Source organism: Trichomycterus rosablanca, chromosome 21, assembly GCF_030014385.1.
Source record: "Trichomycterus rosablanca isolate fTriRos1 chromosome 21, fTriRos1.hap1, whole genome shotgun sequence".
NCBI classification, from domain to species: Eukaryota; Metazoa; Chordata; class Actinopteri; order Siluriformes; family Trichomycteridae; genus Trichomycterus; species Trichomycterus rosablanca.
In genome coordinates this window covers 4690115-4702528 of record NC_086008.1, presented here as the reverse complement: position 1 = coordinate 4702528, position 12414 = coordinate 4690115, and the positions used below count along the sequence as shown (strand labels likewise).

Genomic DNA, 12414 nt, shown 5'->3' with positions numbered 1-12414 from the left:
TAACAGTACAAGACAGGTACAGGGATGGCGCAAAAACCCAGATCCGACTTTTAGTGGTGCCACATTTTTGCTGCAGCAACAGCTCTTACTGTCTGGCCGAGGTGCCGGCAAGAGTGACAGATTAATATGTTAATATTTAGAGTCATCAGCATGTACAGGGAAATGAAAGATAGCAATATTTATTTGTGATGTGCTATTTTTCATGGGATTTCATTATTGGTACATTGTTGATTGTTCCAGCTGCATCACTGTTGTTTAGACTAGAGCTGTTTTATCAGTTTATTGTGTGAGCTTTAACATACACCGAGCTGAACCAAAAACTGTTGCTCAACTTTCAAAATTAGTCCACAAGTTGGACAGCTAACTCGATGCTTTGAACGTGTCAGCAGCCGACATAATGGAGTGTAGAATTTTTTGTTGTTTTTGGGGGGGATTAGCCCAAAATCTGGCAACACACATGACCGCAAGTGAATAGAGGTTAAGGTCAGAAACAGCCACAAGCCATCAGAGACCAACGCTTTAATCATTAGGCAAAAGAATTGTGACCAGTGTGAGCGTGTAGAGTTTTTAACACAAATTTCAACATTAGTTTTAAATATGAAGCCACAGAACACACACAAACCTATTTTGCCCCCTACATTTCTGAAACCAAAAGTGGCAACAGTGACTCTAAACAACGACGGTATCCTCCAGAGTCCGGCTTCTTTTCCGAGAAGTGTCGGTGCAGAAGGAAACAAGGACGAGGCTTCTTGTCTCTGAACCATAATCTGATAACGGTGCCTCCTTCTGAGAGATGATCCTTCATAATGAGATTGAGGAGAAGTGCGGCTGCATCCACCAGGCCTTCTGAAGTGTGATTAAAAGCAGCTGATCGATTTCTACAGCTCACAGCTTGAGGTTTATGGATCAGTCTCGTAAGAGATTGCTTTAAAACCACACCTTTGGAGACAGAGCCGAGACAGAAACCAGATCTGTGGTTGAGACAGAAAGCTTTCTACAGGTTCAGCTTAAGAGTGTTGATTCTTGCAGGGTGGCAGCCAAGTCCACTGGTTTATAACCAATGATTGGGTTAATAACAAACGCACAAGACAAGCGTCAATAAATGTTTTCAAACAGAAGCACAGACGTGATTGGATATGTCTGGATGCCCTGCAATGCATTGGCGCCCTGTCCAGGATGTTCCTGCCTTGGGACCGCTGTGAAACCAGAAACGGCGCGACCCCGATCATAATAAGGCACCGATAAAACTGAAATGAGTGACTGGCTTCATATTGTATGGGTCTAATCTGATTTGAAGCAGAACAATCTGCTTCTATTGATTACAGTCTGAATGAGATAAGAATGAGTCTGGTAAGGGTTGGAAAACAAAGTTATTTCTGGGGATGTGGGTCTCCAGCAAACCACAATGAGAGCCATTATCTTTAAATGGAGTAAAACACCCAAACCCAAACCCTCAATCTGTCGAGACCTTTGCTTTATTGAATTACTGTTAAAAGCAAATTGAGCGAAATCTGTAGCGATTGAATAATGTGATTTTATTTTGTATTGAAGTACAAAAACATTTTCTACAAAAAATAGATCAATAGATCAAGATGTCTACAAATATTATATCCACAATACATTGATAAAACAAAAAAAAAGACAATTTACATACAATACACAACTTTTATGCCACACAACACACCCACTCACACTAAGTGCTCATCCTGAAAATCCAGTCTATAGACTCCAAGAGGAAGTTCATGTTGTAGTGAGCGGCGATGTTGCGGAAAACAGCAACCTGCTCTTTAAAGCTCTAAAAAAACAAGAAAACGAATCTCAATAAAAATCTAAAATGCAGTTAAGTATAGAAAATTACTGAAAGCATTATACACCGATCAGCCATAACATTAAAACCACCTCCTTGTTTCTACACACGTTGTCCCTTTTATCACCTTCACTTGGTGGTGGATCATTCTCAGCACTGCAGTCACACTGACATGGTGGTGGTGTGTTAGTGTGTGTTGTGCTGGTATGAGTGGATCAGACACAGCAGCGCTGCTGGAGTTTTTAAACCCCTCACTGTCACTGCTGGACTGAGAATAGTCCACCAACCAAAAATATCCAGTCAACAGCGGCCCGTGGGCAGTGACCTGTGACCACTGATGATGGTCTAGAAGATGACCGACTCAAACAGCAGCAATAGATGAGCGATCGTCTCTGACTTTACATCTACAAGGTGGAGCAACTAGATAAGAGTGTGGAGTAGGTGGAGCTGATGAAATGGACAGTGAGTGTAGAAACAAGGAGGTGGTTTTAATGTTATGGCTGATCGGTGTATATACTGTAGGTTTAAGAACTATAGAGGCAGGACCTTTGTGCTGAAGGTGAGTTTGAAGTCTCCTGCACAGTTACAGTACAGAGGCATGTTGGCTTCCTTTACCCCTCTGCATTTCGAACATTCCTGTAAAGAAATTAAAGCATCATTAAATAATTGCAATCACATGAAGCAGGACTATATCCTCTCTCAAAATGTGTAAATTTACGTCTTTAACATGGTGAAACATGACATTTACAGGGTGCATTTGGTTTTGAAATAAGAATGTACAGATGGATCAAGTGGAAAAAAAAAAACTCTCCTTGATTAGCAAGCAGTGGATTCACATTTAGAAAATTACTAGACTGGGGGATATATACGGGAATATTTATTTATTTAACAGGATTTTAATGTCATGTTTCACACACTGGTTACTCATGACAGAACGGGTAGTTACTGGTTACTAGGGATGTAACGATGCAATTTACGATACTGGGTTCACGATACGATTTTTTAAACTGAAATTGAAGACAAATGATGACAAAGTTTCCTTTTATATTTCTCTTAAAAAAATAAAATAAAATGCTGTATTTGTGATGATCTTTTATTTATCTAAATAATGAATGCCCTTTTATTTCTGAGGTAGGTACAAACTATGCAAAACAATTTTGAATTAAGCCCAATTTGCCTGAAAAACCCAGAATTTGGCAACCTGGCGTATAGCGCCAATGACGGCAACCAGGCGAGGTGTATAGCGCCAGCGCCCTCTGCTGTTTAAAGTGAATATCGATTCATTATCCATGTAAACCGGTTACTGGTTACACAAGCTTCATCAGTTCAAGTTTAATGTCAAACCCAGTCATGGTCTTGCTTGCATGTTTTTGGACTGTTGGAGGAAACCCACACAGACACGGGAGAACATGCAAACTTGACACAGAAAGGACCCGCACCGCTCCACCTGGGAATCGAATCCAGGACCTACTTGCTGTGAGGCGACAGCGCTACCCACCGAGCCACCGCGCTGCCCTAAATGTGGGAATAAATGTTTTTTTTTAGCAGAAATCAGATGACATATAAGGAGATATGTGGACTCAATCATGTCTGAAATTAATTTGAATCTGCATCACTACAACGAGTGGAAATAAGAAATAGGCGATTAATTCAATAATACAATAAATGTAAAATTCAAATCCTTGTGATGGCGAGAGTCCTGCTTTTAAAGGGCGTGTCCGACAATTTAAATTACTTCACACGTCCACCTCTGGCCCAAACTGCTGTGTACCATGTAATACTAGCGGCAAACCAAAAGTCAGAAACTACAAACAATATCTACACGGTATAGTTCCACACTGATCCCAGCTGTCAGTAGAGTAAAGTGCGTGGTCGTATTTAATAGCTATTTAGTACATGGTGTTCTCAACGTCTGCACGGCAGCCATTTGCTCTAATACACCTGCAAAATACTTCCCATCCTGCCTTAATGCACAGTAATAAAATCCTCCCGTTCACCGCTGCTACTGGAGCATTAAGCACATAGGAAATATGGATCTGCAGCTAAGTAGGTAAGCTGAGCTGTACCATCTGCACCCTGATGTCCGCTTAATCACATTTAGGACAACGCGATCCCAGATCTGTGCTGGGTCTCAGATGTGACTGCTATCTCTCACCACGTCCTGCAGAGTGTAACTCATCAGCTTTTTCTGCAAAGCCTCCACCAGAGCCATCTCTATAGAATCGGTGTCGTACTGAGCCTGACAGTTGGAGCAGAACCACTGAGGGAGCACCGAGCCGTCCTACAGGGGAGAGATGAAAGCGAGGTCAGGGTCATTACTGCGTGTATTTACAGAAAACAGTCTCACATACTGCGATATAATAACACGGTGCAGAGAGGCACTAATTTCATTTTATTGTCTAGTTTTACCACCACTTTATCCTGGTCTGGGTTGTGGTGGCTGTGGCTGAGGCAGCTGTACTGGACTAGTAATCAGAAGGTTGCTGGTTCAAGCCCCACCACTGCCGGGCGGCACGGTGGCTAAGTGGGTAGCACTGTTGCCTCACAGCAAGGGTTCGGTCCCCAGGTGGGGCGGTCCGGGTCCTTTCTGTGTGGAGTTTGCATGTTCTCCGCGTGTCCGTGTGGGTTTACTCCGGGTGCTCCGGTTTCCTCCCACAGTCCAAAGACATGCAAGTGAGGTGAATTGGAGATACTAAATTGTCCATGACTGTGTTTGATATAACCTTGTGAACTGATGAATCTTGTGTGATAAGTAACAACCGTTCCTGTCATGAATGTAACCAAAGTGTAAAACATGACGTTAAAATCCTAATAAACAAACAAACAAACCCCACCACTGCCAGATTGCTGCTGTTGGGCCCTTGAGCAAGGCCCTTAACCCTCAATTGCTCAGACTGTATACTGTCACCACTGTAAGTCGCTTAGGATAACGGCGCCTGCTAAATGCTGAAAATGTAAATGGTGGGTCCAGTGACACACCCCAGAAAGGACGCCAATCCATCGCAGGGCCTCGACCAATCCCAACCCTTGTACATAGTCAATCTATATAGATGCCAGACCAGCCAGTAGCATTGATGGGGATGGATTTAAACCATGGATCCCATTTTAAAAAAACTACTTTTGACTCATTTCCCATAAAGTCCCATTATCATTATTATTTAGTTCCCATGGTAATTTACACTTTATGACAACAAGTATTTGGACATGTGACCAAAAGTACACCAAAAGCATAGTGCCTCAGTTGACTACATTATTTAACCCAACGTCCTGTGCACCAACCTGAGTGACGGATGGGTCCTTGCAGAGGTCAAGGTCTCTGCAGAAGTTGCAGTGGTGGCAGATCACCTCTGGTAGGATGTAGGAGTTGCATGGATCACAGAACTGTGAATCCTCAGAGAACTCTCCAACATCGACCAATCGCAGGAGATCCCGCTTGAGCTTATTCACCTGGTTCACTATGTTAGCATCCAGCAAGAGAACCTGGAGAGATCCCACAGAAACACAAACAAAAATATTCAGGGTTTACATTTAGCGAGTTATAAAAAAAACTATATGTGAAAGTAAAATAAAATAGCTTTTAGGAAACAGGATTCAAACCGGGATCTCAACTGTGGTGGGCTAGCTGCATCACCTGAATGCAATTCTGAATAAGTAAAGATAAATTAACCATCAGCAGAGTCTTTTTTTCTCCTCACACCGAATCCTCCTTATCCATTTAAGTGAACTGAATTGTTTTTTTGTACTGTAACTGAACTGCATTCAGGTTAGGTCTGACCACATGACATGGGTCAAACAAGCAGTTGAAAGAGGAATCATTCAGCATTAAAATGTCCGGTCAGTTATCCACCCCTAACAAACAAATGGTCAGTAATAAAACTTGTCAGCCAGTGGTAGGTTAAGAGAACACACAGTTTTTTTCCTGAGACGGGGAATAATGGACATCAGTGTGTGTCTCTCCATACGCGATTCTGATCTTTGAGTCAACCCGCCTTGTGCAGGCAAAGAAGCAGCTGGCTACCGCACTAGTTGGAGGGGGTGTGTGTTAGGTACGGCCCTCCTCGGTCAGGATCGGAGTCTGAATCTGTGAGGAGTGATATATCTGGGGATTTGGACATAACTAGATCAGGTGGAAAAAAAAAAGGTAAAAGCAGAATAAAAATGCATATGCATGTGTGTACCTGACAGACATATTTGATGAACTCCAGGGCAGGGTTGTTAAGGGGGAGGTGAGATCCCGGCAGCACAGGGAACATTTCAGACGGCTGAGCGACGCTGCGGGTTCCACAGACTTTCTTCTGGATCTTCTGTGTGATGGTGAAGATGTTCTGGGTAAGCTCGCTTGATACATACTCCTGAGAGAATGTAATCATACCTGCACAGATAGCAAACACAACATAGTTAGGAATCTAATTTATGTATTCATGGGTGTGAAGACACCACTATTTTAAAACCATTATTAAACAGAAACGATCAGCTAAAGCTACCAGACTAGCCTTGGATTTTTAACAGTGTTTAATAGGTTAAGATACGACTTGGGTTAACTTAAGGTATAACTAGTAGAGATGGGACGATCGATCGGCTACGAATCGGTATCGGCCGATTTTTAATCAAAATATGCTATCGGCGATCGGCGATATTTCCTAAAAGTAGCCGATCCGATCGTGTGATATATAAAGATCACGTTAAGTTAACAGCTCAGTGGATCGATCCAGACTTTGAGCTACGAAGCACCAACCATCACATCACCATTCATCAACCATCGTACAGAAACCATCGTGAAAGCTCTTACGATGTAATTTTGCTGATTGTAATATTTACTTTAAAAAGATAATTCAACCCGGTCACATCTGAGTCGATTCTATCAGCACGTTATATAAACTCCTGGTTCACTTTGGTAAATCGTAAGCGGTTCTTACTTGTGATGTAGATGAGAACAGAAAACGTTACAGAGCCAATCAGAGGCAAAAGTTTATTCATTACTAAATTCGTTAGTTCAGGATCATCTGCTGAACTTTTAGAAAACTTTTAGCTCCTTAGACGGAACGAGTCTGACTCGGTTACAGATCTGTGGTAATAGCAGTTTAATGAAGCTTTTTAATGAAGCTTTTTAATGTAAGAGAGTCACACAAAATGTTCTGTAGTAGCTGGTGTTTATTTAAAACCACGACATTTAATTAATAACAGTAAACACGGAGAGATAACCGAGAAGAGAAACTTACGCTTCGCATAAAAACGAATCAACTCATGAATCAATGAATCACTTATAGCGATACTGTGAACAAAGCGTCTCTTCTAAAGGTACAAACACACACACACACACACACACACACACACACACACACACGCGCGCGCGCTGCTCCGGTTTATCTTTACTGTGAGGCTCTTTTTAAGTTTATTTACTGCTAATCCCCCCGACCGATCGGAATCGGCTATCGGCCGATGTCCCTGAAAGGGGATCGGAATCGGTGCCAAAAACCCCGATCGGTCCATCTCTAATAACTAGTAAGCCAATGAGTGTTGTGCAGTGAAAAAGATGCTGTAGTTCCAATGACCTTTGTACATGACTTACCAGGAAGTGCACTGACATCAGCAGGCTGTTGTGTTGCCTGACTTGCACCCCGTCTCTTGATGGGTGTGGCTCCAGGAGCGTTCCGCCGGAGCTCCTCCCTCATGCTGTGATACACAGCAGCTATGTAAGCTAAAGACATGACAAGAACAAGAAAACAGGAAATGTCATCACTGGATACCGGAAGACAAAAATAAATCAACTTCAGGTGCTGGGAGAGAAGTGATCACAATAGCCTACCTGATATAATCATTAGGAAGTATTTCTGACAGGAAGCCGCCTGAGGCAGATACTGCATGATGTTCCAGTTGCTCTCAATTAACTCCTCAACCTCCTCATCTCCATCCTGCTCTTCATTTTCTGGTTCATCGGCTTCATCCTCATCATCATCACTGCCCTCATCCTCTCCTCCGCTTTCTCCTTTCTTCTTCTTCTTTCCAACACCATTCTAATTAAGAACATGAGATTTATACTTTCTGTATTTGTTCAATGCTCGTATGAGCACCTCGATTAGACAGGAGGCATTGGTGGAATTGGCTCTCAGTCTGGACTTCATCCATTAGACATGGTCAATTGTGCCTGCTGGATGTGGTAGGCTAGCGCATCAGGCGTTATAGTCACTGTTTAAAATAACACACTAGAGCTAAGAACAAATTTACCTCTCCATACATGATGCTGGAAGGCACTTTCCCCTTCACTCCACCGTAGTTAGCAGGATCCATCCACAGCAGGAACTCCCAGCACCGAGAGAAGGTGATGGACAGAGAGTGAAAGATCTCCCGCGAATGGATACTAAGTGAAGGTGAGAACAATGAGGACAAGGCCAGTGATGCACGAAAAATTCACTAAATTGACTATTTCACAGCATATAGTATTCAGACTCCTTGAGTTTTTTTGTACACTGTGTAGTAGAATCCGTTTTTATTAGATCTAGTTACCATTTTTACCATTCAAGGTGCACTTAATCATTCATAATGATAAAGTGAAAACGTGGTATCCTCTTTGGCAGCTGCAAATCTTCGTGACTACATTTCCACAAGCTTTGGATACCTGGATTTAGGCAGTTTATCCTATTCTTCATGGCAGTAGCTCTCAAACTACATTAAATTCCGTCCCTGCTGCCACAAAGGTCTGATTTGTGCTGTGTGTAAACTAGGGCTGTCGCGCTAACCGCAATTTTGAAATATCGCGGTATAGACCAGCCAACCGCAGGGCATGCTGGACAACCGCAACACCGCGATATTCACGTTTTTTCTTTCTTTCTTCTCCTTTTTTTTTATTGTTGCAGGTCCATCTTGTTTTATACGCTTACATTCGTGCGTAATAAATGTTAAATAAATTCATAATGAAAATGAGCTAGGAGCGACATTTTCCCGCAACCTGTTCTCATGCGTTGCTGCTGAATGTCAGGCTTTGTGTTTTAAAATGTAAACAATCGCAACAGGAATTATAGGCAAGTTTATTAATGATTAAATTGAGTTCACACTCAATAAATACTTGTAATTTAGACTATATTCAAACAGCCTTGGCGAACTAAAACACTTAATGACGGTTAATATGGCATTGCAGCCTGCAGATTCTCTCTTGCTGGCTTGCTGGAATTATTTAAATGCATTTTTTCGTTGAATAAAAATGTATTGAAACGAATAATACCTTGAAATGTAGTATATATTGTTATGTTAATTATACCTACTAAATAGATAGTTAATAGTGGCGCGATAACCAGGCTAGACTTTCTCTGATCTCTAAAGTCGCATGCAGGTTCAGTACATCTACAGTGTATTAATGCAACGAGCCCCCTCAGAGAGAGTTTTAGTACCGAGGGGAACATCACTACCCCACTCAGATCCTCTCTAAAACACATCAGGTGAACATGTTGGTTCGTCTAGCGCGCATGATAACGCAGGTTTAAACTCTTACAGACTTTATTCTTTATTCTATTTTTTTACCATATTTTGATTAGATGTGCATTTAAAATATTTAGCCTAAACACTTTTTTTTTCGTTTCACAGTGTATATCTAACCTAGGCTAGAAGCTTAATTTAAACCTTTTTTTAATAGAGAAAAGACGCGCATCCCTGCTCTGTTCTGTATTTAACAATAAACACGCATTTCATTGGTCTTAAAGCCGTCTCATCTTTGTCATTATAAAGCAATAATATATCGAATCATAGCCTAACAACAAAGCTTGTTTATATAGCTCTAAAATCCAGATCAATTAAGTAATTTTCAAAAACAACAAAAAAATGGCGATATAACCGCATACCGCGATATTGAGACAGGCTGAATACCGCAAGGGGAAATTCTGTCACCGCGACAGCCCTAGTGTAAACTGCTTGTTTCAAATCTGTGCATTTCAAAATTGTTCAGGACAATGTGGTCCTGGAAACACTAAACGCCTTAAATATTGTTTATATCTTTGCTCTAATCTGTGCCTTGCTTCTAGGTGTGTGTCTGTGAGTAAATGTGTGTAGTGCTCAGACGCAAACCGGTGCACATGGGGTGATGGATGAAGACTGACCTGTTGGTGATGTACTCCACATACGCGAGGGCATCATCGATTCTGCGCTTTTTGGTGCTGAGGATAATACGGTTAAAATTCCCATAGACCACAGAGGATCCCAGACGCTTAAACTCAGCAATCAGTCTGTGTGAAATAGAAATATTAGAAACTGTTAAATTAATTAATTAAGAAATGCATGTACAGTAATTGAAGATCACCTATACTACACCTGTCTTCATTTCACAGAAATGATTTGGGGTAAAATAAAATTGTAGGCATGCATTGTGAAGAAACATCTGTTGTCTATATTTTTTAAATGTTTTAGGTTAGGGACTGTATGCCACTCACTGCAGAAAGATCTTCTTCATCATATTGAGCAGCGTGCGGTGCAGAGCCGGGTCATATAGGAGAGAACTGGGAGAGCGCAGCCAGCGGTAGAAGTGCATCACCTGATTATCAGCGTAAACGTTGTGGTATTGTGTGATTTCCCGCACCCAGCCTACCACCATACTCTTCAAGATCCTACACACACACACACACACAAAATAGAAATTAATCTAATTAGGGCAATTACAATAAACAAGAGCCACGTCTTCAGGTGATGATACTGGACCAAAGTAATAATGTCCCATGAACTTGTGTGATTTTTTTCACATTTTATTTTGTAGTTGTAGTATAATGCATTTCAGATTCATTTAAACGTTTCATCCTTTTCTTTGGGCTGCTCTAGTATTTAGGAGTCACCACAGCGAATAGTTATGGTTTGCATAATTGATTTGGCACAGTTTTAACACTGGATGCCTTCCTGACAGCCCTCCTTATTTTTATCTGGGCTTGGAACCAGCACTGACAGTGCACTGACAAGTGCACCTCACAATGCCTAGGCTGATGCAACTCAAACACTATTTATAAGTAGTCCAGTCAATAAACAGTGGTGTTTGTTGTATCACAAAGTAAGCCTTTTTACTTTTGTCTAAGGCCTGAAGCATATAAACGTGTGTCCGTTCTCATGAATTTACTTGCTGGATCCACTGTAAACACGTTTGTTTGTTTGTTTTATTGTTTAACGCCATGTTAACACATTGGTTACATTCATGGCAGCAACATTGAAGTTTTTTATTTATTTTCCAAGTCATAGTCTTTCTTGTTTCATTTTTGTTTTATTTATCTTCGTATGTGAGTCCTCAGTTTCATATTCGTGGATGGTTGACTGAGAGGTTTAACACCATGTCTACATGAAATTAATAATTGTGGCTGAAAGGTAATTCGTTAGATTTTTGATGTCTGTTTTCAAATGTTTGTGATTAGTCCAGTATTTGAGAGCCTGTTTGTTCTTTAAACATGTAACAATTTTAAATAAAGGGCAGTTGTAGCCTAGCGGTTAAAGTACTGGACTAGTAATCAAAAGGTTACTGGTTCAAGCCCCACCACTGCCAGGTTGCCACTGTTTGGCCCTTGAGCAAGGCCCTTAACCTTCAGATGCTTAGACAATATACTGTCACAGTGCTGTAAGTCGCTTTGGATAAAAGCGTCTGCTAAATGCTGTAAATGTGAAATGAGGCACAAGTACAACTGTGACAATTTTTCAGTACAACTGAGCCACTAAACTTGCTCAGCTTAACTAAAATACATTGTCTAATCTAGCAAGCCAATACTGGGAGGCGCTTGCAAAGAAAATTGGCTAGATAACACCGTCACAGCTTGCATTGCACTTTTTAAAACAGATTAATAACACAGCTGGATTTTCTTTTAGGGAAATATAAATGCAGCAGAGATCACACACACACACACATACCTGAATGTGTTGGAACACAGAGCAGTCTCGTCGTAGCTAGCCACAGCGCTTGTTCCTTGGTTTCCAGACATCATATCCTCCAGCGACGCGTGCTGGATGACATCAAAACTCACACCAATGCTGGCGCCGCCCTCCATGTCGTTCACATGCTGAGACTGGAGAATGGTGTTCACTGCCAAGCTCTGAATGTCCAGCTCCACACACACTGAAGAAAGAAAAAGATAGAAAAAAAAACACGAGGGGTATTTAAATCATGAATTCATGATGATAATCTCGACGATTCGTCTTACCTGTGGAGAAGCAGCCCCGTGTGTCGATCTCCACAGAGCCCCGCTCATCGCTCTCCATCACCAGGCGGCTGTCGTCGGCCTCCTTGCCTCCGAGATCGGGTCGTGCGGTGGGAGAGAGCCACAACAAGTGGTTGTGTTTCCGCAGGTGGCGTGCCAGAAACAGGTCGGAGCCAAATATTGATATATCCTCAGGCAAATTGCCTACAGGCAGGTGGTAGTACCTGCAGGGTTGAGAAACAGGCATACAAAGATTAACACAAAGGTGGAAAGACTTGTTTTACTGACTGGGCAATATTTAGGCTGCTTTAATTAGAAGCAAAATAAAAAAATATGCACTGATGCACTGAAGGACATCGCTGAGCCAAACGATTTAGTCATTTTATATGGTGTATAATTGTCTTGTAGAACCTACACAGTACACAATGGACCCTCTATGTAAAACCTCATTGTGTT

At 41.6% G+C, this 12414-nt stretch overlaps 1 protein-coding gene across 1 annotated transcript in view; it reads right to left on the bottom strand.

Annotated features, from left to right (window-relative positions):
• Positions 1–1524: 1524 nt before the first annotated feature.
• Positions 1525–12414, bottom strand: part of pole (polymerase (DNA directed), epsilon) — a 30773-nt gene continuing 19883 nt past the window's right edge. The window contains exons 37-48 of the mRNA XM_063018009.1: positions 11962–12182; positions 11672–11876; positions 10225–10398; positions 9895–10020; positions 8033–8165; positions 7614–7821; positions 7377–7505; positions 5986–6179; positions 5087–5287; positions 3963–4088; positions 2354–2443; positions 1525–1795 (exon numbers count right to left, since the gene is read on the bottom strand). Coding sequence (XP_062874079.1) covers positions 1694–1795; positions 2354–2443; positions 3963–4088; positions 5087–5287; positions 5986–6179; positions 7377–7505; positions 7614–7821; positions 8033–8165; positions 9895–10020; positions 10225–10398; positions 11672–11876; positions 11962–12182 — 1909 coding nt within the window. The 3' untranslated portion in view covers positions 1525–1693. The remainder of the gene's footprint in view (positions 1796–2353; positions 2444–3962; positions 4089–5086; positions 5288–5985; positions 6180–7376; positions 7506–7613; positions 7822–8032; positions 8166–9894; positions 10021–10224; positions 10399–11671; positions 11877–11961; positions 12183–12414) is intronic.